Raw genomic sequence first — 27,235 nt, forward strand, 5'->3', positions numbered from 1 at the left:
TTTAAACAGCCTTATATGCAAGTTAAAAACTTTCCAACCTCAGAAATGGATTTTTATGGGAGGAGGGGGGAGAGAAACGGGCTTTCTCTCAAGAGTTTTAATTTCAAAACCTAAATGGAATTTCAAAATACAAGTAAATAAATGTCAAAGCCTCTTGGCCTCTGCTCTGCCATTCTACGCCTGAAGTCCAGCCAAAATGAAATTTTCCATTCAAGAAGAACTGGCACTTACTAAGCTGATTTTTAAAGACTCACTTTTAAAAGTAGTGGAAACTTTGTGCAACTTTGGACGTTCCTCTCTGTGAATAGAACAGCTGCCTCTGTAGACATTTTCCACAATGGTAATGTTTTCTGAAAAACGAATTTTTAGCTCTTTCAATGTCTTCAGCCACTGGGTCTACTGGTTTTTCCCTGTGCCAAGCATAGAAGATAAACAGTAACCAAACTACAAGCTAGTGTCTCATTAAGTATCAGGGTACAAAAAGAACAGAGAGAAAAAGGACAGAAGAGAAAGAGAGAGGAGGGAGAATAGTCTGACAGTCCATTTGCTATACAGAAAGATTTATCTCAAAACTGCTCTTTCAACAAAACTGAGCTGTAGCCTGGCTTGTCTGCTTTTTCATGTATCATCATATTCAATTGCTGCTAAGATCACACAGTTAAAAGCTGAGTTCGCTTAAAGAATCCAAAGGGGAAATATGGAGCCCCTGCAATACGTAATCAAATCCGAGGATTAAGTCTCCGCTTCTGTTTGTCAGTCCAGCCTAGGTGGGGAGAAGCGGCAGTGTTTTGGGGTGCCTATGAAAGAGTGAAGTTTTGGGAAATGGAAACTAAAACTGTCAGCCAGCGAAAATCTGCAGCGTTCGTAAAGGAAGCTTTAAAAAATTAATAAACTATGGGATGCATCTAAGGTAGAAATGAACATTACAGAATGTTGTGAAAAAACTGAAATCCATTTTACTGTTTGTCAGTCTAAAAGCAGTGACTTGCAGCAGCGAGCAAAAGTTCCTAGTTTGTCTTTAACACTTTCTCACACCTCTCCATAATTCTCTTACTTTTCTCTTTTGCAGCTCTTCTCATATGCAGTGTACCCTGGAATTAACCCCGAGTCTTCCTTTGATTTCTAACTCCCCTCCCCCCCGCGACACCCCGCCCCCGCCCTTTATGCTCCCAGACCCAAGCCTACTTTTCCTCATCTTCTAATATTTGTTGGTTTATGAGGCTTGGAGGAGGTAGCGAAGCAGAAGAAAGTTTTGTGGTTTGGAAAACTTGGGCCTTTGTTGTGTCATTTCCCCTACCGCTCCCCGCCCCCAACCACGTGACCAAGACAGGCCGGAATTTTGTGAATGGAGCTGAAAGGTGGGTGCAAGGGAGGGAGAGGCTCCGCCTCCTTCCCTAAAGCGGCCAATCTCCTAGCGGAGCGCTGCGGGGTCAGCAATAAACAACAATGGGCTGGGAACAGACGGTACGTTATTGGCTGCGGAGAGAACCTCGCGGGGGCTGAGCCCGAAGCTCCGCCCCCTCCTGTTACCCTGGTTACCCGTCCGGCTCCAGCCACAGAGAATGTCTTTGGAAACTGTTGCCCAGATTAGAGGGGCTGGGCTATCCCAGGAGTGTTGGGCGGCCGGACACGCTTGCCGCTTGATTGCACCCTCGGAAAGTTCCGGAGAGCCTCACTGTGCCGGCCTTGAGGCCATGCTGCGCCCAAACCTCTCCCCGGCCGGGGTAAATGTGAGGTTCCCGCTTAAAATACTTGTAGGTGCGCGCCTTGGGACAGGCTAACTCTGATTTACTGCTTTTGAAGAACTCACGGTGTGTGCCCTTGCTGTCCACAGTTATTGGGTGTTTCCCCAGTATTAAGGTTTTTAATATTATTATTAAAAAAAGAAATTGACCCTTGACTTCCATGGTTCCGGAGTCTTGTGCGCTCATACCGCAGTTTAATATGGCTTCATAATGTTCCATTTAAGGGAAAACTTTCAGTTAGAAATTGAGAGTTGCAGCATGTTTCCCAACGGGCTGAACAGCTGCCGAAAACTTCCTTTGGTCTTGAGCTCTGGTCGCCACCAGGATCACAAATGAGTTTTAACACCAATGAGTCCCCGGTGCCATTCCGAGGCCTCTCAGCCCCGGTTGGGCCGAGGCTTTCTTAAGTGACTCTTTACAGCTCTAAGCCCAGTTGGAGGGTCAGGCAAGTGGTTTCAGAATTGCAGCCCTCCCTTTTTAACGTCCCAGTCATTGTCCTTGAAACCCGACTCGCCTTCTCCCCTCGCCACCAGCTCCCGGCTCTGGCAGTTTAGAAACTGGAGAGGAAGTGAAAGCGTCCAGTACAGTAAGTGACACCCTCCGCCTCCGTGTATACATAACAAAAGCTCAGGAAACGTGCGAGTTCCTAGGACGGCCGAGCCACCCAGCCCATCCCTGCCCCTCCCCACCTCTACCGGGGACTCGGAGCACCAAGTTGCGGCGCACACGTGGGACACATTCGATTTTGTACTTTTCCTCACTTAGATAGCTCTGCAGTTCTCTCAATTCCCTCTCCCAAAGCAACCCCTTCTAAAAAGCAAACCCTCTGCTTCTCCCAAGGGCTTTCCCCACAGATTTTACTGTCCATGAAAGACTGACTTGAAGATGACGTTAAAAAAAAATGTTTTTGATACACCATAACGGTGATGGTGGGCGTTGAAAAACGGGAAGAGAACTTGGGCCAAAAGCTTAGTAGGAACGAGGCTGTATTGCGAGGTGGGTATCAGGTTCAAAGTGGAGGGACTAGAGATCTCGAGGGAGGTGAGGTGGGAGACTAAGGACGCAGGGTCTTGGAGGATAGCGCTTCAGAGTATATATCTGCCGCGAACGAAAGTGCTTTAGGAAAGTGCTTCAGCCCGAGAGTGGACCAAACACACCAGTTAGGCGAACTGGCGACTCGATAACACATGGCTTCGGTGTCCCCAGGCGCCTTAATAATAAGCAGCGGGTTAGAACGGCAGTCGATTTGCTCTGTGGAGTTTCCAGGCTGTGGTCACAGCGCCGGCAGGCACGGCACCAGCTTGGGCAGAGGGGCGCGGGAGATTCACGAGAAGGGGCAGCGAGCCTCCTGATTGACAGCCCGAAATCTGATCTTGTGAAAGAGACGCGGAGCCAATGGGAGGCAGCGATCCATCAGTTTGGATTGGAGGCCCCTGGAGGAGAAGTAGAGGAAAAACCACCGAATTGAGCTCTGTCAGAGGCGCTTTCGGCTTCCAAAGGGGAAGTGCTGGGCAATAATTAATGTTTTTATTAAAATTGGAGGGAATTTTTTGCAGCCGTTCGCCTAGCGTGGCTTTCAGGTGGGTCTTTCCAACAACTTTTTATGTCTCTCCAGATAATTGCATGGTTGTGGGTTGCAAAAACTATCCTTGTGAAAGAGGTGTCTCCGTCTCTTTAGTCCCGTTAGGTGCAAAGCAAGTCTCGCTGATCGCCATTGCTAGCTTTGCACACGTTTGCGAATCAGAGCTGCCCGGGGTACACCGACCGCGCAGGGAAACATCGAGAGTGAAAATAAATACATCGCCTCTTGTTCGAATTTTTGCTCCTGAGGAAAATATGTAAATTGTGAACTCTCTTGGCTCTCTTTGGATCCAGGTGAAGGAGGCTGTGTAGGGAGGGTTATTTTTGTGAATGGGACTGTCGGAGGATAATTAGCTATGCAAATTCAAGAGCTTCATTCATGATTTTTTTTTTTTTTTAAGCCTAAAAGCCATCTTGTTCCCCTCTAGGTTGATAGAAGTCCAGATCCCGAGGAAATCTCCAGCTAAATGCTTAAAATATAAAACACTGAGCTGAGATTTGCGAAGAGCAGCAGAATGGATGGATTTTATGACCAGCAAGTGCCTTACATGGTCACCAATGTGAGTGATCAGTTCGAAAGTTGCTGTTTATAAACTTGACTCCGACGGAGGGGAGAGGGGGGAGGAGGCCGAGTGAGAAGGGGGGGGGGGGTGGGGAGCAAGGGGGCTGGGACTGCAGATACTTTATCTGCTTTGTTGCCACTGTAGGGCGACTCTGCTTCTAGAAGCCCAGTCTTCAAAATGAGCTTACCTTTCAGTGATTTGGATAAGGCATAGTTCTGTTTTTAAGACCCCCCCCCCCTTTTTTTTTCTGTTTAAAGTGCTCAAGATGAGTGGAAGAGGAGAAGGAGGGCAGCAGCAGCTGCTGCGCTCAAAGTTTTTGGCTGGGTTTGTCTGCCACATTGAAAAGAATGAAGTTGAGACAAATGCTGACACTTTTTTGTTTACATGGGTTTTGTTTCCTTTTTTTTTTTTTTTCTTCTTTCTCATTGTCTCTCTTATATTTTTCATTTCACCACTCTCTTTTTGTTCTTTTTTTAGGGGATTATCTGAGAGAATAAAATTCAACTGTTTTAATCTAGCTCCGATCTAGCCTAAAAATGACTTTAAGTGTAATTGCTTAATGTTGTTTTGATGCTGAGATACCATGAATCTATGACTGATACACATTGTATTCAGATCCGCACAGGGAAGCAACCCTCCCTGGCTGTTGAATTCTCAGCAAAAGCTTTCACTGTCAAATGAATGCAGAAAGTGGATATTGGGATTGATACCATGGACTTTTATTTTTCTGTTTAAGGAGAGGATCCAGTAGACTTATGTATGACTCTGTGTGTGTGTGTGTGTGTGTGTGTGTGTGTGTGTGTGTGTAAGTGACATCTGAGGTTTACATTCTTTTTAAAGAATTTTATCTTTCCCTTTGTAGAATCAGCGTGGGAGAAATTGTAACGAGAAACCAACAAATGTCAGGAAAAGAAAATTCATTAACAGAGATCTGGCTCATGATTCAGAAGGTGAGGTTTGATTTAGAGCTGAATTCCCCCTCTTTACCTGTACTTCCCACCCTCATAAAGAAGAGAAGCACTCAGTCTTACCTTAAGAATAATAAACTTTTTTAAATGACTGCATTTAAGCAAGACTTGTATTTGGAGCAATTAACGTGATGTGACAGTTTGCTGTTTTATGGCCCTGTCAGAAACTAATGAAAGAAGGAAATAATAACTTAAGAGTGACATCCTTCTTTTAACCATTTTGTGTTTAAATACCTTTGTCCATGTGGCATCTAAGTAATCCCATACACTAAGGTAACAATTTGAAAATATCCAACAGAGAGGAACAAATTAGACAGCCATGCACACTGCTTAATTACTCTTTTTCTCCTGGGTTAGAAGTTGAGCAATATAAGTGACTGCTTGGTTTCCCATCTCCTTACACTAAACCGTATACTGTTACCAAACTTTTCAGAGATGGTTTTGATAACCGCATGGTGAGGTCATAATATCTTATTTATAGGCCTTTTAAGTGGTCAATGAATCATAATTAGGGCCCAATTAATAATTATAATACATATTTAGGAAATTAAGTTGCAGATTCTTTTTATGAACTGTTGATAGGAGGTCAATATGCTATCAATTATTCCAGCAGTATGGGGGCATTCATAATAAACTTAATAAACTTAGATTTAATTATCAAAGTTCAGTTTGCCCTTTATATTAGGTATATTGAATTCTGAAACTTCTTTAAATCTTCATGTAAGTAGGAATAAGTTACACATACCTCTCCCTTCCCAGTGGCACAATACACAGTTTTGGACTTGATAATAAACAGGTACCAGGGAACTATTTACTTTTGTAAACCTATTAGAAATTTTCTTCTAAAATCTTGTATTTAATAGTTGTCCCTTTGAGTTTTGAGGCATTGAACCTCAAAACACATAGTACTTTGAGAATTATACCATGTACTGTTAAATCTTTGATAGAAGATTTGGAAGATAGAAGTAAAGTGTTATTCAGTCTTTCTGATTTTTCCCCTAACACTATTTTAGCAAGAATTGAATATGTTTAAAAAAGGTTTCTGAGGATAGACACACCTTCATCTCAGCCTTTTTGAGTTCTACTGTAAGTGTGTTGTTTGAGGTCCCTAGGCTTATTTTTTAAGCTATGTGTTAAAAGGGGGTAAAAAAGATACTGAGAAGCATTGCTTAGTAGGCATCAAAATGTGCAGGATTATTGATATAATTATGAATCCTCATTTCTTTATTGATGCCCCTCCCCAAATTAAATTGATCTATAGGACTAATTTCATGACAAACATTTCCATTTAATGTTGCCTAAAAGGTTTGCAAATCTTTTGTTTATGTCTTTGACTTGTTTTTCAGAACTCTTTCAAGATCTAAGTCAATTACAGGAAACATGGCTTGCAGAAGGTAAGGCAAAAAATTGCTTTCAAAGGAGGGGAAAAGCAACTGTAGAAGGGAAAGATTAAAAAAAAAAGTCCTGAACTTGCTGTCTTAATGTTCAGCCCAATTAATTGAGCTCTAAAAGAGCCACCTCATGTGTCATGCATACATTAGAGCCTCTGATGAGTTTGTCTTTGGGGAATCTGGGACTGCACTACCCAGTGTCATCACAAATTACCAGGAGAAATTGCTTCCAGCTCACAATCACATCTGCTTTTGGCAAGAACTAATGCACCAAGACTTCAAGTTCTAAGCCTCTGTTCAGATTTTAATTGCAATTGATCAGGTTTATATTATTGTACCTCGAGAGACCTCCTAGAGCCAGAACCCGGCTTGCTGTTTCCTTTGGAGCAGCGCATATCATTATTTGGTGTTCTGGTGGAGGACTTTTCTGATGGCAGAAATTAGTTTCACTGGGTTCATCGGGACGGGATGCTTCAAGATTTAAGTGCAAGTGTCTTCTTTCCACCTTGCTCACAACACAGAACGTTAGGTGTGTATCCAATGCTAAGGGTATCTATGGCTTTAAAATAAATCTTAGGGGGATTGGAAGATTTTTTAAATGTTTTCTGTGTGTTACTATGATATGATGTTTGTTGAAATTGACTTTTGCTATTTTATTGCTTGTATTAGGATTTATTTAATGTAGCAAGGATACATTTAAAGGCATTGCTTTTAATTTTGATTGCTTTTTGATAACATTTTGTGTTGCCATCTATTGTATCTTTTATTGTGTGAAACTTTATTTTATAGGAACAGGAGATACTGCTTCAGTGCAGCTTTATGCAACTTGAGATATGTCTAATGTTGAGGGACTTTTGTTGGCATCTATAATTTGAAAATTTCCTTTGGATTTGTTATGCTAAATGTGAAATAATAATTTTATTATATTATGTGTCTTGTGGGAAACACAAAGAGAAAATTATAGATATTTAAGCATTGAGTACAGTTGTGTTATTTCTATCCTTACGTTATATGGGAAACATGCAATTTTTGGAACAGATTTTTTTAAAGATGGTTCAAAGAAGAGAGAGGGTCTTTAAAATGGAATTGAGCATTGCTCTTGCTACTTTGAGGCAGACTGCTGTGTTTTTTCGGGTGGTCTTGCTTGTAGTTGATCAAATTGCTGTTAGCATGTAAAATAAGTTTCTTTGTGTTGCTGATATCCTAGTTTTTCCAAAGAGCTCCTACAATCTTTATGAAGCTTTTAAGTTAAATAATAGCTTTTCCAGGAGCCCTTTGAAAGAGTGATTGTACTTGTATGTTAATGAAAGTTTTAGTTATATTTAAAGGTCATTTTGCTTGTCTCTGTAAATGAAACTTACTGCAATAGATTACTTATTATTGCAACATAAACCATGTATTCAAACATAACTTTCTCAACAAAAATCTGCACAAAGGCTCTTGCATGAACTTTTGTCTGTTAAGTTTTGCAGAGTTGAAGGTTGTAAGAACGTTACATTTATGAGGGAATTTATTCGCTTTTCCAAAATACCTTCTAATATCTATTTTAATTGTTCTGGAAGGTTTGTTGGTTCTTAAGATGTTTAAGTCTCACTGTTTCCAAGTCAGTGCACTTGCTGGCAGATTTTGAATGTGCATAGCAACTCTGTTCCTGGAATTTAAAAATATGAAACTGTGACAGACTCTTAACATTTTATAATCAGTTTCAGTGCAGTGTTTTACTTTTGACTTGTTTTATTTCTCTGTTACTCAGATAAGTGATTTGGTAATTTATCTGAGTTTATTTTAAAACTCTGCGCTGAATATTCTTGCCTGTGATAATTAACTTAACCTGTAAATCAGATCTGAAGATTTAGTTTTATATAAAATAAACCTAGAAAGCGATTGATGTATTTGAAAGAACATGGACTTTTATTTGGAAAATAATTTATAAGCTTAAAAAAGTTCAGGGATTAATCCTTGGAGTGTTTTATTGAATAACCAGGTGGGCTCCTTTTACAAACCATGAGTAAGACTGTATTTTAGAATAATTTAATTCTATGATGATATAAGCATTAACAGTAACTTGATTTTTTAAAAATCTAATGGTAAGAAGAAAGTGAATTTTTCTTTTTATTATTTGTTAATGGGCTGCACATTTATTTTTATTTTTAGCAATTTTACATAATTATGATATTTGCATTAGCATTTTAACTTATTCTACATCTTGATCAACATTAGCTGAGATCTCAAAATTACATTAGTTTATTCGTTGCTAGCTAGATCTGTTCATTTATGTCCTTCTGGACATCCAGAAATTAAAACATTGCCAAGCTGTCAGACTGTGAACCATTTACTTATTTCTTTTCATAATGTTTTATTTCTCAGAAGGATACCATAGAATTTAAGGCATCTTGACCCTTTAAAAAAAAAGATCATTAGCAATTAACCAAGTTTCTCCCCTGAGTAAGAATCCCATTGGAAAGTTAAACAGGTCTAAAAATTTATTAGACAGGAAAGTCAAGTTAGTTCTGATGTGTTGTAGGAATTTTTTAAAAAAATAATCAGAGTCCCTAAATACTTGGGAAACAGTACATTCTCTCAGGTTTAATTTGTTTTTTTTTTTCCTATAAGACTTTTTATAAAGTAGACCCAAAGTGCGCCATTAGTCATAAGTAAATTATTATAGATTATGAAATGTGTTGTATGTCCAAGGAAAAATTTGGGGTAGATAAGGCAGGATTTGTTTGAGGGTGGGGTTGGAACAAGTCTTTTCGGTTCACTAAAGTGTTCTCCAAAAAATATACTTCCATTCCACAGCCCCCCTGCAATTTCTGAAAAGGGATCAAAAGTATGTTTTTGAAGAATATAACTTTATATGAGTATCACTTTTGAAGTACTAACATTGCAATTTCAAGGTTTTTTTTTTTTAACATATATGCCACACTTTAATCACATCTCATTCTGAAGAAAATTGAAAAGGTAATGTCTTCAGTGGCCACAGTAGCAGTTAAAAAATGGAGAATGTGCTTATTTTAAATTTTGCCAAAGCCACTTACTTATGTTGTCATTTTCCATGTACAATTCTTTATTGATTCTTTGACTTTTGAATTAGATTACCATTGACAGAAAGGCAATTCCAATTATTTGATCCATGAAATAATGAGTTCAAATGTCAATTCTAACAACATCTTAGTAATATGCTTTTTTAGTGGTGCTTTAAGGAAAGGTATCCTAGTAATTCATCGTTAAAATGGAACCTTTTATGTGTGGAGGACAGAAATAGAAGGATGTAAAAGTGAGTTAAAAGAGGCTCACATTTTTAAAAGTTACTCATTAAAGCTTACCTGTTAACACAACTTGGAGAGAAATGCTACATTTCATACATAGCTAATATAAATATATAGCAACTTTTGAGTGCTATTTTTGATGTTGGTCTAGATGTCCGTGAGGTTTCCTTTCATCAGTAGTTTTAAGGATAAATGTCAACAGTGATTCGCTCCTATTAGGGCAGAATGTTTTTCAGTTGTGATATAAGTTAAATTTCATGCTGCCATGACACTTGAGTCAAAGTTGTATCTCCAAAAATAATTTTTCTACACTAAAGATTATTATTACTTCATGACCTCATGCAGATAAGCCTTTTCCTTTTGTTTTCTGTGACCTTCCATTAATAATCAGGTTTGCTGAAAAGCAGAGATGTCATCGTATCTCCTCAACTTTAGTGGTTGATACTAAATTTATATTCAAAATCATTTATCATGAATTTCCTTAAATGATATGTGTTGTTACTCAATATGCATAATATCACCCACAATACACAGCTATTATAATGCATTTATTTTTATTTTTCAAAAATTAGACTTTCTTTTTGAAATTGAACATAAATTGGATATGTACTCATGGATTTTTTTTTTTTTTCTCTCCATGTGATGCAGTTAGGAGAAAAGGCTTAAAAAGCTTCATTATTTTGTGTGGTTTAAAAAAAAGAGGAATTGAGAATTAGACATTAAATTACAGAAGTCCATACTGTTTGTTAAGAGCTGAGCAAGTCATTGTGAAGGGGCGAGAGGGAGCTTCTGCCCATCTTTTTCTCGTACCACGAAATATTCTAAATTATGAAACAAAGACTTCTGTTTGGACCTGATTAAGGGATAGCAGTTGGAATAAACATATTCTATTTCTCAGCATTTATTGACAATATATAAATGCATCTAGAGTCTATTTGCAAAATAGAAATATTTGTTAAAAATAAAATTTGGCTTTCATGTAGCCTAGATATAGTTTTGCCAGAAGGTCCTACTATATGTTAATGAAATATTACTAAGCTAATTCAGTTACAAAAAATGTGTAATTTCTTAAATTTCATAGGAAAACTTTATTCCCTTTGACCAGTGTGCAGCATTATAATTCAAATAATAATAATAACAATAATAATAGAAGTCAGATCTCAGTACCTTACCGAAAATGTTTTGCTAATAGCAACAGCTCTGAGCTATACTTAAGTTTTCAAACCTGTATATAAGTTAAAGCTAGGAAATTGAATTTGATTTGAGGCTAAAAACAACTAAAACTTACTGTTTTCTTTTCTCTTAGAGCATACAGAAAGCATGACTTTGTCAATATTAAAGATTTTTCTGCCATGGAGGAATAGCCCCCCTTTTTGGCCCTTTAAATATATTTATACTTCTGCATTAATTAATGCTTATACATTGGTACAATCATTTTAATGTTAAAAGCGGATGTGGTGTAAAACCTGGCTTAGAGGTTTCATGATTATTTTGTTCCATGGCCTGAAGCTTCACTGTAGGATTAAACAAAACAGGACTGTGTGAAGGTTGATTTTCTTGTTGTTTTATTTAAGAGAAAATTTGAATTTCTTCAGAGAAACTTGTTTCTTACCCTGTGAGAGGGAAATGCTATGAAGTTAAGCAATAGACTATTATAATCTTAAGATAAAAAGAGCATTTGAAGAATAGGCCAAAAAAAAAAAAAAGGCATTTCTTTAATGCTTTGTCATTTTTTCCCCTTCCTCCTTCTTTCCTTCCAGCCTTCATCCACCCATCCATCCATCCATCCATCCGTCTTTCTCTCTTCTTAGTTTTATACATTGAAGTTTCTGTGACAAGTTACCCAATAGAGCAGGATGGATTAAATGTATGTAAATGTATTTATTTAAACATATACCTTAATGGATCTGAGCCGTATTGAGATAGAGCAGTAGAATTGGTGTGTTTATATTGCAAGTTCAAGTTGACTTGCTGTAACTCTCTGGAAGGGTGTGACATGAAGAGATTGCGGTTGAGCCACATGGCTCATGCTGGACTGTGTTTTTGTGAATGGAGGCAGAACTCCAGTTCCGCCTGCTTGTCTGGAGGAATTGCCGAGGAGATCAGCTGTCTCATTCACGGGCAGAAAGAGTGACTCATATATCTTCCGCCTTGTTTGGCTCCAGGTCATTGTTACAGTGGATAGAACTGGTTTTAATTAAATATTAACCCCTTTGCAACTTGACATTTGTTTCATTTGTGATTTTTCCACTTTCCCCCCAGCTTTAAAAGAAAACCCGACAGGCGCATAGTTTGTAAGAATAAGATGGTTTTTCCTTGTCTGCAGCCAAACTTGGAAAATATTTCAACATTCACCTTTTCTTAAGTAATGATTACTGCTTTATTCGAACGTTAAAAGCAAGCACAAAAGCAAGACAAACTGTTTAAAAATTGTCTGCTCTCCACCTCACCCCTCTGCCTAGGCAATGTTAGTTAAGAAAGTATATATTAGAATTCAAAGTAAGGATTAATGATTCTGTGACAGCAAGATTGTGATTAATATTTTCATGATTTTCTTTCTCATAATATGTATTGCAATGTAATAAAAAAGAGAAGGAGGGGGAGAAACAACTCTTGATGATAATCTAGGTAAAGCAAATAGCTGAGTGCACATACTACGCTTTTAAAGCCGAAGTCCTGAGGCTTGATGGTAGCTTGTCTATTAATGTGCAATGAACTGACAGAAGCGCTCCAGCTATACCAATAAAATCCACATGCTTCATCTTCTTGAAAGCCTTTTATTGGTCTTTTGGTATATACTTTCTCTTCCCCTTTCTTGCTTTTCCCCTTCCTCTTTAATTACAGAGTGTGGGAAAACATTTTCATTCCCCAAAGGTGATTATTCCAAGCATAGTTTATAATAGATAGTAGTAAAATAACTATATATATATATATATATATATATATATATATATATATATATATATTGAGGTTGGCCTCTATTGTTAATTTTCCTCTTTGGAGTGGGTATGGCTTGCCACAAATTTTCAGGCAGCTGCAGTTTGCTACTTCATAGAATTTTCGTGAATGGAGGCAAAAAAGGAAATGTATGATATGAGTGTGGCAATACTTTGTCATATTTTCCTTGCCCAGATCCAACTTGTGTTTTTCGTTAACTGCTTTCCCTTGACTCTAACTTGAAATCAGAGATAGACTGAAGCCTTTGTCTATTTAAGTGGCATGCTGCTGCATTTGGTCTATTCGGTTTCTTAAGATTAGCTTCTGTGAAAATGTGAGTCATATGTTTTTTGTTAAAATTCTGTAATATGTTCAGGCATAAGTGTGAAGTATTTATTCAGTATGTTAAGGAGTTAGACCAGAAATAGCAATTCTTATTCTTTTTACAAAATTGTTAGTATGTAGCTATTTTCTGTCTTTGTGAGGTATAACTTCTGATTTCTTCTCTTCCTAAAGTTTTGCCTCTGCCCCCTCCACTCTGAACAACCTCCCCACCACCCACCCGCACCCCACACATATGTCAACATATACTACTTATCCATCAGTTATTTTTGTGCCTTTCCTGCAGTGATGTATATCATGGAGTTGCAAATTTGTCCTATGATAGTAAGAAAAAAAAAGTCTGGCCTTTAGGACATTCATACCAGCATATTCTGTTACAAATATATTTGTTACTCACTTGCTATTTTTAACTATTCCTGTAAAGGGGTATTACATTTTTATTAGATTCTTGTAAATGTTGGCTTTTTAAAAGCACAGTAATTGCTGTGGTTGATAACTTTGCATCTCAATGGTTATCTCTGTTTAGCTGTTAATTTAGAGCAAAAACCAAAACGTGTAGATATGATAGAAAAAATGTATAGGGTTTGCTTCTGTCTGCCCACTGTCATTTGTTAGATAAATATTTAAAACATTTTTGTACTTTTTTTGGTGAAAACACTTACTTTAAAGGACAGTCCTCTACATAATTTGTGAGTCTTGGAGAAAAATGAGGCTTGCTGCAATGTCCAAAAATGATTATAACTAAGAGAATACTAATGCACAAATTTTAGCTGTGATTTTTTTTTCCATCTCCAATCTAATTCATTAGAAGTAAAAATATTAAACTTGCATTATAGTAATTTGAGTAGTACTTCCTATGTGAAAGGAAAAACATGGAGGGTGGTAGAGGTTTGGAAAGAAGAAAATATGTAACATTTTTTGAGTATCTGCTATTGTGACTGGCATTGTGTTTAGACCATTTCATTTAGTCTTCATGAAAAATATGTATCATCACTGTTAAACTGATGAGTAAAATGGAGTTCAAAGAGGTTAAATAATGTTGCACAGTTTACACAGCAGAGCATAGAAAAATGATTTGAAAGTTGGTTGATTTGGTTAACCTTGGTATCAGATGTTAGTGGAACCTGAAGAAAATACACCTTTTCCTCCAGTACAGGCTGGTGAAATAGGCATCAGTTCTAATTTGGAAAAAATGTTCTTAATTTGTCTCACTTCCTTTAGTGGCAGGGGATGGAATTTATCTGTAATAAATTTAAATATTGGTGAACAGAAGAAAGTTGTTAGAAAATAGTTGAAGGTCCTGCTGCATATATTTTGGTAATTTGCAAGATTATCATTTATTCTGCTCTTGAAATATAACAATTTTGTTCAACAAATATGTTTTTTAGAATCCTATTAAATAAGCTGACACACCAGACATTTGAATTGTGTGTATGTTTTGTTTCTTTCATATATAGAATTTTTTAAATATCAAATTTCTCTTTATATGGATTTTTTTCTTAACTCTATTGCCAACCCAAAACTTTTTCAACAAAGACTGTTTATTTTCATAAGAATTCGTCATACAGAATAGGTACTTTTAAAAAAAAGATTACATCTGTTTTAGTATGACTTGATTAGATAAAAAGTTTCAGGATTAGGTAATATTAGTGAAATAATACTAGCTAATCAGGTTATACCTAAAGTTAATTAGGATGATAACTCAGTATATTTTTGCCAAATTAAAAGTGACCCCACTTTTATGTAGGTTGTGTGTGTGTGATTGTGCGTATTTTTGTGTGTATATGGAAACTTGTTTTTGTAATATTATGTCAATTTGGAATAGGTTATTTTGATGCCTGAATTAACTGTTATAAAAATATTCTAGAAGTAAAAAATATACTTGTGTTTTGATTGGTGAATGCATTAAGCTCTTATTATTCGTTGTTTTATTCCTTTACTAAAGACAGGGAAGTCATTTGACATTAAGAAATAGTGGTATTCTTTTTGTTAGTGTTGAATGGTCACCTGGAAAATATTGTGAATAAAAATATGAGGTTTATTTTTATTATTATTTTTATGATTGTGACCATAATCATTGAGATATAATATTTTATTCCATATGACCAAAATCACTGACTGTCTTTCACGCAAAAAACTTCGTCACGTATTTTGGCCAAATTTAGGGCAAATGTTAATTATAGTAGTCTAGCAGTAGGCCAGCCACATCAAAAACAGACATTTCTAAAAGGCAGAGGGGCTGGTGTAATAACTACACATCGTTTGAAAGAATTCTGTGATAAATTTAAATGGGCCGCTTAAACATCGGCAGTAGGCGAACTGAAATACTTCTTATTCCACTCCTGCAAAAAGAAGCACTGCAGCTAATAGAATTCCTGTAGCTACTTTTATTTTCATGTTTCTTTTATTTCCATGTGGCAAGTAAAATGCAGAGGAACTACCGCTGCTACCATTTTATTTCTGATATATGTGTTTTCTGGTTGACATTGATGATTGCTTCTATTTCCCTTCTTGAATTTTGCTGTCAATACCATTTTAAATAGGAGCTCACTGGCGAATAATCGTAGGTTTGGTCTCAACCTAAAAAGATCTCCCCTGAGAGATTTTACTTGACATTCTTTATGCTTTGGCAGTTTCTCTCTTAATTTTTTTTTTCTTTCTTTTTTTTCCCCTTCAGCTCAGGTACCTGACAATGATGAGCAGTTTGTGCCAGACTACCAGGCTGAAAGTTGTAAGTATAGTATGACTCGTCTCTTGAATTTGTCTTTGTCGCCTCCTTGTATCCTTCCTCTGTGGCTGGTGTCTCTTCCAGTGTCTTCTTGTTGCTGTGTCTGTGCCTTTTCAGCTTACGGTCATGAGGTAACTCTTTGTCAGGTTGTGAGAGCAGCAGAATTCCTCTGTGATCCGAACAGAGCTTAGGAAGGCTGGTTGGACCTATTTGGTTAATATCCTTGAGGAGAAACAGGGTGCGATCCATGAACGCTCAAGTGTTTCCTTTCAGCTTTTCGGTGGGTCCTCCAGGAAAGGTCTGAACGCTGATGGGAGACAGTGGTTAAAATCCTGACGAGATTTAGTGTATGACGTAAAAATCTTGGCGCAAGCATTCTTTGGCTTATTGTTTTATTATTTTGCATTAATGAACATTCACTTGCTCGGATTTCATTTTCATCTTCATTATCTGCTTCCTGGACACAGTGACACAAATGAAAGTTGCCACTGGCTTCCCTTAGAATCCCTTCAGTGTTTCCTTCCCTGAGCCTCACTCCAGGGCCTGTCAGAGGACGCAAGAGAAGCGATTCCGGGTTCTACCCTCTAATTGCCCCGTGAGCGTTTTGCCTGTATAAACATGGTTGCCTCAGAGTTTACTTATGATACTTATGGTTTGCCTCTATTAGCAAACTGCCGCTATTGACCTGAGGTATGAATAGTAAAGAAAAGGGTATAAATGCCATTGTGATCTTAAAACTGACCTAATACATTTTGTTCTCTTATTTTTTATTTAAAAAATTTTAAAATGAACATGGTGTACCATGCCTTGGTTTTATTTATTTTTTTTATCGTTTTTGACTGTCCTGTGCCTCATGTGGGATTTTAGCTCTCTAACCAGGAATTGAACCCGTATCCTTTGCGTTGGAAGCACAAAGTCTTAACCACTGGACTGCCACAGAAGTGTCATTTTTGTTCTTTTAGCACCATTTAAAGCTCTAACTTGTTTCGTTTTTCCAGACCATTGACAGTTTCACAGGAGGCAGTAGCAAGAGCAACAACAGATGCTTAATACCTTACAACTGATCAAACTCATATTTTCACACCTAATATCATAAATCTAATACAAATACCTACATTTCTTTGAGTAACAGATGTTTGCGTGCGGTGTTTTCAACTTTTATGTTTGGAATCTTCTATTTCCCAGGTGTCAAGGGTTGTAAAAGGTTTCTTCCAGATTCTCTCCCATTTTACATATTTTAGTTCAGTATCATTAAAGTTCTTTTTCATTTGCGGTAAAATATATGCATTCCAGAAAATTTATCTCTTGAACCATTTGTAAGTGTGCAGTGTGGGGCTTCCTTGTGGCTCAGATGGTAAAGAATCTGCCTGCACTGTGGGAGATGTGGGTTCAGTCCCTGGGTCAGGAAGATCCCCTGGAGAAGGGCATGGCAACCCACTCCAGTATTCTTGCCTGGAGAATCCCATGGATGGAGGAGCCTGGTGGACTGCAGTCCATGGGGTTGCAAAGAAGTGAACACAACTGAGCAATTAATACTTGGTGGCAGTCACACTGTTGTGCAAACATGAACACTGTTCACCTGAACTTTCTCATGATCTCTACTGAAACTCTCTACTGTACTTACTAAAAAATAACTCCCCACTTACCCAGCCCCCAGCTCCTGATAACTGCTATCCTATCAATTTAATTTTTAATCTGAAAAAATAATTTTTCTGTGCTGTTTGGTGTCTGAATATAGTTATTAGACATAGGATTTCCAGAAACCTATTCAGCTAAGGTACAGACCTTCATTAGTGACTCTCAGAAATTCTCAGAAAGATGATGGCTAAGGATAACAACTTGGCAAGGCTTCCCTTTCTTTGATAAAGTATAGGAAGAGAATAGTCACATTTCTGCATGTCCTTTCCTGTTAGGAACTAGAGTTCTTTCTAAATGTTCTACCTGTCATCTGAGTGGGAGAGTTAGTCTCATGGAGTCACTTTACATCTGAAAAAATTGGTAATTTTAATACTCTGCTCCCTGGATGCTCAAACTGTAAAGAATCTGCCTGCAATACAGAAGACCCGGGTTCAATCCCTGGGTCAGGAAGATCCCCTGGAGAAGGGAATGGCAACCCACTCCATTTTTCTTGCCTGGAGAATTCCATGGACAGAGGAGTCTGGCAGGCTACAGTCCATGGGGTCACAAAGAGTCATATAGAACTGAACGACTAACTCTTTCATCTTTCACAAATTCCTAAAGATGGTTGTTGACACCTTATTTGCCCCCTCTTCATTTTTCATATTCTTGGTTAATTCATCTTCTTGAACTCAGTTCTCTTGGTTCACAGCATACGATTATTTTTCCTTCTCTTTTTATTCCTCTGATTACTCCTCACATCACTTATCTACCTTCTCTCTCTTGCCCAGGGTTCTGTCTGCAAAGCTTTCCTCTTCTTTTTCTTATGCTGTGCCTGCATAGTTCCATAGACCAATAGTCTGTATCTGTACCGTTCAGTATAGTAACCACCAACCACATTCGTTACTGAGCACTTGAAATGTGGCTAATGGGTCTGAAGAAATTAATATTTAATTTATTTAATTTTTGTGATTTTAAATTTATGTGAACACGTGGCTATCGGCTGCTGTAGTGGTCAGCACGGTTCTGTTGAAATAGATCTCCTACACTGTGTATTGTAGCATTGGTCTCCAGTCTGCTCCTGTCTATTGAATATCTGCCCTGGATCCACCACTGGGGTCCTTGTGCAAGTCAGCACAACACAGTGCCTCTGGACTCATCCCCTCCACCCTCAGCTGAGCATCAGCATAAAACACCATTTATGCAACACCCCCTGTTTCCATTGTGAGGCTTCACTGAACGTTCACAAATCTCATTTTTTTTCTGCCCAGCATCTCTCTTCAACTTCTGTTGCCTAAGTTGATGACATCACCAATCCAAGCTGAAAACCTTTAATTTATCTTCAGTCCCTCCAAGTTCTTTATCATCACTCCCTTTGGTTACCAAGTTGTTGATTCTACCTCTTAGGAGTATCTTAATTTCATGGTCTCATTTCCATTTCTCTTTCACTACCTTAATTTACACCCATATTCTGCCTCCACACTTGTGAATCAGCCTTTCTATGGGAGTTCTTGCCTTCAGATTTCCTTCTATTCTGCTCTCTGCAGTGATACTGACGCACATCCATCTGACTTAATTTTCTTTGAACTTCTCTCAGCAAAAATCCTAATTTAGCTGTACAGAGCATTGTTCCGTGACCTGGGCCTTGGCTACCTTTTCAGTTTTAACTGTTGCTTTCCTAGTACCCTTTCCCTCCCCATTCTCTAAACTTGAAGCTTTCTAATTTTTCAGTTCCCCCAAAGAGTGAGCTCTTACCTTTGCACATGTTCATTTTGCTTTAACATTTTTAAGATCTTTCTTTGCAGTCTGGGGCATTTCCAGCTTCAGATTCAGCTGAGACTTCATCATACTGAGATCTTTCCTGACCTTTCTTCGCATCCTTAACCTGCAGAGTTAAGACTCATGACATCTTGTATGTTTCATTTATTATTGTATCTTAGATACATGTCAGTAAGACTGTGAACTTCTTGAGAATTAGGAGTGTGTCATATTCAGTATGCCTGGCCTGTTTTAGAAGCACAGTAAGTAAAATTGTCATCATAACCACAATCAGCGTCTTAGTGCTTATTTTCATTCAAGTATTTTCAAAGTCCCAATCCCCTTCTTAAGGTATAAACATATGATCATGCCTTAAAGAATATATATATAGCTTTCTTCTGGAAAACATGCTTAAACCATGAATGTTTAGCCAGGCACTTTCAGAATGCTGAAATTTTCCTTCAATTAGTGAATATTTACAGTTTAACAAATATGGCTCTGGGACTTCTGAATAAAGACTGTCATTATAAAGGGAAACCTATAAACACGAGTAAAAATAAATCTGAAAGAGTCTACTAAAAAAGAAAGTAGAAGTGCAATTTATTCAAGTTTCACTGAAATAAAGGACTATTGTTCTGATGATGGTGACCAGCTAATTTCAGTCTTTGCTGAGGATGGAACAAGAGGGATATAATTTTAAAAGAGGAGTAGGGCATATGGATTAGATTGTAAAGAAGATTTCTGGGTGGAGAAGTTGATGGAATATTGGAACTGAAAGGCTATATTGTCTCCTAAATGCCCTTTATAAATGTCTGATACTTGTCTGTCTGGAGAAGATTAGTGGGGCAGAAGGACCCTATCTCTAGGAGCAGAAAGAAACTACACCCTCTCTGTGTGGCCCATCTATTAATTCTATGGGGCTATTTTTTTCCATTGTGAATAATCAGATTTCCTTACATACCTCAATCAAATAAAATGCTTCTGTTTTTGCTTTTATTGCTTTAGCCGTTTGGTAAATGTATGCTAGATGAATGAATGGCAAATTCTGCCCAACTTTGTATTATAGAACATATGTTTGACTGTAACACATATAAACATATGTAGAAGAGTAGTGACCAGAGCATTCAAAAAATCTGAAAAATGAAATTAAACTGTAACACTTGGGTGTTTTTCTAAAAAATTTTCCTGAGCATTCCTTATTTTTTTTATAAAGTATTTCACTCAGAAACCTGGAATTTTAATGATGTCATGCTATAGTCTGGTAACCTTTCAAGGATGCTGACTTTTGAAGCATATATAGACATTAAAAACAAGTGAAAACAAACAAAAAACCGCCTACAAGCCCATCCTAGGAAATGAATGGAGGCTAAGAAAAACAATTACGTGGCTTGAACAAATTGTTTCTTAGAAATGAGTCCAGAATTCAGACATTGCTGACAAAATATAGAATAACTATAGGATATACTTTCGTCCAGATGAAGTAGAATTATACTCTTTAGAAAAAAGAATTGAAAGAGTATTTAGAATATAGATCAACCTTATGTTTCCAAAGTAGATACAAATCTGTGTACACCTTGAATTTTTGTAAATCATGTTTTAAATATAATACATTGATAACCTTATATTTTAAATAAAATATTTTTTATATAGCTAATCCTTTAAAATCTTCCACCCCTCATTTTCTTCCTTTACAAAGTTGTGTTATTATTTTTCTAAACTAGCTTGTTTCCATTTGATGACATTAGTTCTATTTGTGCTTCCTCTACAGTGATTCACACAATAGATGATGTTCACATTTACATTTTATGTTCTTCCAGAACATTCCCACGGGTATAGCCAGGATTAGGCACAATTCCCAGTAGCACAATTCCTTGTGACTATACTTCTTTCTTTTATACCCAAGAAAAAACTCTGGAATGCAAGTCAATTAGAAGGATGTCATTAAAGGAATAATATCACCTAGATTCTTCTCTGGTTTATTTATGAAAGTAAATATAAAAAGGTTGCAATTTTCTTTACTTTAACTGAAATTTGTAACACAATAATACTGGTGACCCATTCAGAAAATAAAGACAAACCAGTGTGTGGGGACTTAACTGTTTAAAGTCATTATTATATGGGTGATACTTTGTTTATGTAAATTAAATTCATAGCTGCACTTCATTTTCTTAGTTTTTTTTTTTTTTTTAAGAACAGCACTTTGGATCCCTTTTGCAGTGAAGTGGAGATAAAAATACCTTAACAGATTCTTGTACAAATCTGCCTCTGAAAAAAGCTGAAGTTAGGTCTATGCAGACCCTAACTGAATAATTCCTTTTATATTAACATGTATTTCTTAGATTGGAAAGTTCCATTTACGGTTTGTGTTTCTTAATTTTCTTTTCTACTAAGCTACCTTCCTGCATTCTGTTCCTTTCTACGTAGGCAGTGAGTACTTTATAAAGTTTACTTTCTTGTGATCACTTTTGAAGGCTTTCTTACCCAATTCATTTTTCACATGTGACTTGGCAGGAAGGTTTTGTCTTTCATTTCTCTTTTACCAGAAGTGCGTACGCATTCAGGCTTCTCTGGTGTCTCAGTGGTAAGAACCTGCCTGCCATTGTAGGACACTGGGGCTTTATCTCTAGGTTGGGAAGATCCCCCGGAGGAGGAAATGGCAACCCACTCCAGTATTCTTGCCTGGAGACTCCCATGGACAGAGGAGAGGAGTCTGGCAGGCTACGGTCCATGGGGTCCCAGAGAGCTGCACATGGCTGAGCCACTGAACAGGAACACGCATTCACAGAGGAATTCCATTTCTGGGATTGGAGTGCGTGATTTTGCAACTGTAGCTTGTCTTCTTTTTAAACATTTTCTGAAGAAAATTTGAGTATGTTGCTGTCATCAGACTCAAACTATCCATCTGAAGGATGAAGTGTCTCCTGCCTCTTCATCTGAGATCATCTGTGTGCCTCAGATCTCAGCCGTCTCCAGCCCTTGAAGGTGGCTTGCTTTGTGTGTGCTTTTTGTTGTGGTTTTGGCTGTTCTTGATCTATCTGTTGCTTTGTTTTTTGTCTTTTGCTTTTTTTTTTAAGTTTAAATATTTTATCAGAGCAATATATTGATAGAAGAGCAGAAAAAGCGCAAGTCAGATCATTCCCCATTTTCAGAATCCTTTTCTGTAGAGGCAACCATTTTTTTTTTTCCTTTGTAGTTAGCTCACGTACTAAATGATGTAATTGTACTGCAACTTATTGATTTATCAACTTTAAATTTTTTTCTTTTGCCCTGTTCAGATAGATAATTATTTTGGGTAAATTTTAAATTATTTTCCTGAAAGTCATCAGTTATATAATTTTCTATGAGTACAGTAATCTTATTCTCATTTGAGTATGAACATCAATTACTTGGGAAGCTTGTTCAAATAGAGCATCATGGTCCCAGTTCTGTGAGAGTTTGACCTTTTAAGTCTGGAACTGAGCCCTGGAATTTCTAACGAGCTGTTAGGTGATTCTGATACAGGCCTTCCATGGAAATAAGGTTAGACATTTTATTATCCTGTCGTTTACTTATTTGTAGAATAAAGGCAGCAGCGTCATATTTTTTCTTGCAATTAAATTGTAAGGTGGACACAATTCTTTCTGTAACAGATACAATTTCTGAAAATGTTAACAAGTAATATTTTACCATATTATTACTGAAAATACTAGGGAATTAGGTCTATATAAAAATGATATTATTGAAGTGGTTTCTTCATTTTCATCATTTTTGCTTGAATTATTTGTGTTTTCCAATTTCAAAGACTATTTTCTGCTTATTTTCTCTTACCTTTAGCTGTAAGAAAGTCATTCCTGAGTGTTCATCCCTGTCATCCTAGAATCAATTCTACTTTAGAAGGCTACCTAGTAAACTGTGAATCTTCCCAATCTGGTTAGAAAAAACACTGGGGGCCCTGTCCTGTTCCAAGTATGTCCATTAAGGTTTCTTGTTATCAGAGAGTTCACTCTGACATTGGTAGTTCACATCTGCCCCATATATGCCAGTTTGGAGTCCAGCAGCTGCATTTTCAGCAAAAACAACTTTTAGTTTGGTGCTTGATTGTTTCATGCACTCAGTGTGTTTAGTCACCCAGTCATTTCCAACTCTTCGCAACCCCATGGACTGTAGCCCGTCAGACTCCTCTGTTCTTGGAATTCTCCAGGCAAGAATACTGGAGTGGGTTGCCATTTCCTTCTCTATGATTGTTTCATAAAGAACATATTTTTCAAATCAAAATAGAAACCCAATGGAAAATAAGCTGCATCTTGCAGTAATTTTCATTTTAGATAACCCACCAGGAATCCACTGAGTTCAAGAGAAGAAATAAAATCTGCATTATATCTAAATTATATACCTTGGCCCTGTTTTTTTTTTTAAACCTTTATTGACTTGAACATAAAATGACAAAGAAATAATCTCTCAGACTCATGCCACATTATGATCCTGTGACATTTTTTTCTACACTCAAGGGAAAAAAAGGAAAAGTAACATCTAAATATGGTAAATGCTTGCTTGCATTTAAAAATGAACTTTAGAAAAAGCATAATGGGAAATGTATAAATAGAAATTATAGTAGATGACTATGGACTTACAACTAAAAAGTTGAATCAGTTTTATTAAAATGTATTCTAGTAGATAGATATTTTTAACAGTTTTTGATTTTACCAGTTTATTCTTTGTAAGATAGATAGTTGAGACTCAATGCTAAAATGAAAACCAAAAGACAAAGCAAACAACCCCCCTCCAAAAAAATTGGGGTTTTTAATAGCTGACAGCTAAAATTATATATCACAACCCAAGATTTTTGCTTTTTGTTTCCGATTTTATTTATGCTTTAATTTGACCTTCAGCATAACAAATTATCCTAGAAATTAACTTCAGAAACATGCTCAAAGGGAATATGTCAACAAATACTTTCCACTCACCCTGCCTATAATTAGTAACCAATTATTTTGAGAAAAGTGATCTGTGCCTTCTTTGGTTGAACTTTGCTCAATATTAAATAAGTATACTGTTACGCAGTAACTGGACTTATTAGTCTAAGAGACACACCATATCTACTGGAAAATTTAGGTAAGGGGTGAAGGTGGAAAATTATTTGCAGAACTAAAATCATTTTCCTTGTTCTAGTATTTTTAATATATGCAAGACACTTATGTATAGTGATGAATAAAAAAGCACAAACAACATTGATTAGTATTTGCAAATAAAGCCAAAGCGATGATGAAAGTAAGTACATTTTTGAGGCACCAAATTTTGTATGTAAATTTCATGGAATCAGATGTAAAGGAGACACGAAGAGAGAATCTGAGCTAAACTAGTCCATGTGAATCTTTCTGTCATAATTGTATGTTTAGTGTTTTTATGGGGTTTTATTTATATCATTCTTTTTCCATTTTTTCCCTTTTATAACGTTAAATGTCTGCTTAATATGCATAGTGCATATTTGCTTCTGTCTGTTATTGAATTTTCTCCTAATGAGAGTTTGTGCTGTGTTTCACTAAGTAAAAGTGGTTGATTTAATGTAGTTGCTTTTTTAAATCTAATGAATTGTGCCCCAACAAGCATTACTGTGATTTGGCATTAGCTGAGGCTGTTGTTAACTCAAGAATGTATTTATTGAAAATTTGTCAGGAATGGCTAAATTAAAAATCCTACTTATATAATGTCTGATTAAACTTTAAGAAAAACTACTTGTGGAATGGTTTTGTATGCCATCTTTAAAGCTTATTTAAATCTAAGTTTTAGCCAGAAGTTCATTTTACTTTAGATGCTACATTGTTAATCCATTTAGGTTTATTTCAGTTACTCCTATTTGTTGGATTTACAGTCATGTTAAGAGTAATTATTAGATCCTGTGGAATAGGTTTTGAATTGTGATTGTTCCTTGATGTGTATAGGAAAATGTTATATGCATATTTCTGTTTGCAAAATTGGAGTGCTTGTATATTTTTACAAATGTGAGCCATATCCATTATATTCATTTTTATGATTTGAAATATGAATAATAGATCTTAGAGGTAAAAAGTTTTAATTTTCCTTATGAGATTTTAACTTAGTTATTGGTACATATGTCTATATAGTTTTATATTGAGGATGCTCGATAGATTTTATGCGCGTGCTCAGTCGTGTCCATACTCTTTGTGACCCCATGGACTGTAGCCTGCCAGGCTCCTCTGTCCATGGGATTTTTCAGGAAAGGATACTGGAGTGGGTTGCCACTTCCTTCTCTAGGAGATCTTCCCAACCCAGGGACTGAATATGCGTCTCCTGCATTGACAGGTGGATTCTCTACCACTGAGCCACCTGGGAAGCCCATTAAGTAAGTTTGTAAGGCTCCAAAGATTTACTCATTCAACAAATGTGTTTTAAGCCTATTATATGCCATGCTTTGATCCAGGCATTGGTGATAACAGTGGTGGGAAAACAAGAAAAAATTACCTCTACTCTGATGAAGCTTTTGTTCTTAGCAAGTGTAACTAATAAAGTCTCACTCATCTCATGTTGAGGGATGTGAAGTTGTATCAGGGGTCAGTGTGTATGCATAATCATTGTGTGTTCAGACTCTATTATGTTCTGAAGAAAATATACTTGGGTGTTTTTTAAAACTTTCTGTTTATTTCCACAAGAAGCACTCTGCTTAAAGTGGTAGCCACTGGATTTCCCAGGGGATGACTCTGTGTTCACACCTCTTTATTCCTAAACCTAAATTCCTGTGATGGTTGACTAAAAGAAGATATTTTTATGACTTTTTAAAGTTTATGTACTCTGACGTTAATAATACACATTGTATATTACCATATACAGTGTATTAACCTTTACTTTTTGAGATCATACTCATTCCCTAAGATTCAGTTCATTTGTCCTTTATTCCTTAATTATCTTAGAATTGATGACTTCCGTGTGCCCATAGATGCTTTGTATACATCTCAGTTTAAACACGATTCCAATTGACTTATAGAGAATGGATCGTGTCCTACTCATCCTTGTATAATTCACATGTTGTGGGTATTCACTGAATATTGAATTGAATGACTAGCTTCTTGGGTGCTTAGACTCTTTTTAAAAACATTCATTCAGAGGTAGCTTGCATTGTTTAAAATCTCGTACAAATATCTGCTTTTATTTTCCTGCGTTTTATTTTTCTTTGAGGGATAATGGAAAGCTGTTTCCACTTAAGTAACATTAGAACTAAGTCTCAGTTATCAGATAAGGGCTCTTTGATAAATATTACTTAAGGCTCATATCTCACAATACATTTCACAGTAATCTTTATTTAGCGCAAATAATCTTAAGTAACTTGATATTGTTCCCATTTTATTCAGAGAGAAATCTAGAATGTGAAATAATCTGGTAACCAAGGCACATGATGGAGATTCGAGAGGTCAGACACCCTCATTCTGGTGCTCTGTGTGGAGATCTCCCTTCCCCAAGGGCCCAAACTTAGCCCACTGGTAAAGATTTCAAAACGGTTATTAATCTTGAAAAAAACATAGATTGCAAACAAAGAGTGTTCTTCATAGGGAACATCAATAATGTTTGCAAATTCTCCTTATCAAGGTGTGATAAACTGAGGGAGACCTTTTTTTATAAAAAAGGAGACCTTTTTTTTTTTTATAAAAAAGAGAACCATTTTTTATAGGGATTTGCCCCAAGTAAGATATTCTGTGAACTGATGTGAGGTAATAGCTGGAAAGCATGGTGGGATGGCTTGGTATTTGGGAACTATACCAATTCTCATCTAGGTTACAGTGACTTTTTTTTTTTCTCTCTTCCTCAAATATTTTGTCTTACTTATCTAGCATTTGAAAGATTTATGACAATATATTTTCATGTTTATGTGCAGGTTTTGACTTCAGAAATGTTTCAGACCTGGCATATTTTCCTCATTGGGGGAGGGTGGATGGAGAATGGCTTGGGTGATTAAGACAGAGTTCGTAGAAGTGTAGTACTAGTCACAGTAGTAGTATTGATGGAATTGCCAAAATAGTAGTAAATATTCATGAAGATCCCAAAGCTGTAGCCTGTGGGTTAGTGATGTTAGCAGTCTTATTTTAAAGATAAAAAACTGAAAAAATATTATTGGGCTTTCTCTGATTTTAAAAAGAACGTGAAAAAAAAAAAAAAGTGTATGCTCATACTTGTGCCAAAGTGGGAAAACAGCAAGTAAAAATTATATGAACCCAGGCACTTTCACTTACTGGGGAACTTTTCTTTTATATATATAAATTTACTTATTTTAGTTGGAGGCTAATTACTTTACAGTACTGTATTGGTTTTGCCATACATTGACATGAATCTGCCACGGGTGTACTTGT

The 27,235-nt window shown here is 36.7% G+C and overlaps 1 protein-coding gene across 11 annotated transcripts in view; it reads left to right on the forward strand.

The window, feature by feature from the left end:
- Positions 1-1,550: 1,550 nt before the first annotated feature.
- ETV1 (ETS variant transcription factor 1) overlaps positions 1,551-27,235 on the forward strand; it is a 95,826-nt gene continuing 70,141 nt past the window's right edge. The window contains exons 1-6 of one of the 11 annotated variants that reach the window (XM_070470837.1): positions 1,551-1,724; positions 3,424-3,620; positions 3,755-3,886; positions 4,752-4,839; positions 6,204-6,251; positions 15,474-15,527. In XM_070470837.1, the coding sequence (XP_070326938.1) occupies positions 3,842-3,886; positions 4,752-4,839; positions 6,204-6,251; positions 15,474-15,527 (235 nt within the window). In that variant the 5' untranslated portion in view covers positions 1,551-1,724; positions 3,424-3,620; positions 3,755-3,841. Of the gene's footprint in view, positions 1,812-2,308; positions 2,332-2,443; positions 2,742-2,962; positions 3,326-3,423; positions 3,621-3,754; positions 3,887-4,751; positions 4,840-6,203; positions 6,252-6,416; positions 6,778-15,473; positions 15,528-27,235 lie in introns of those variants that run through there. The other 10 variants (XM_070470826.1, XM_070470848.1, XM_070470842.1 and 7 more) reach the window with 10 other exon arrangements.

This window comes from Odocoileus virginianus, chromosome 1, assembly GCF_023699985.2.
Source record: "Odocoileus virginianus isolate 20LAN1187 ecotype Illinois chromosome 1, Ovbor_1.2, whole genome shotgun sequence".
Taxonomy (NCBI): Eukaryota; Metazoa; Chordata; class Mammalia; order Artiodactyla; family Cervidae; genus Odocoileus; species Odocoileus virginianus.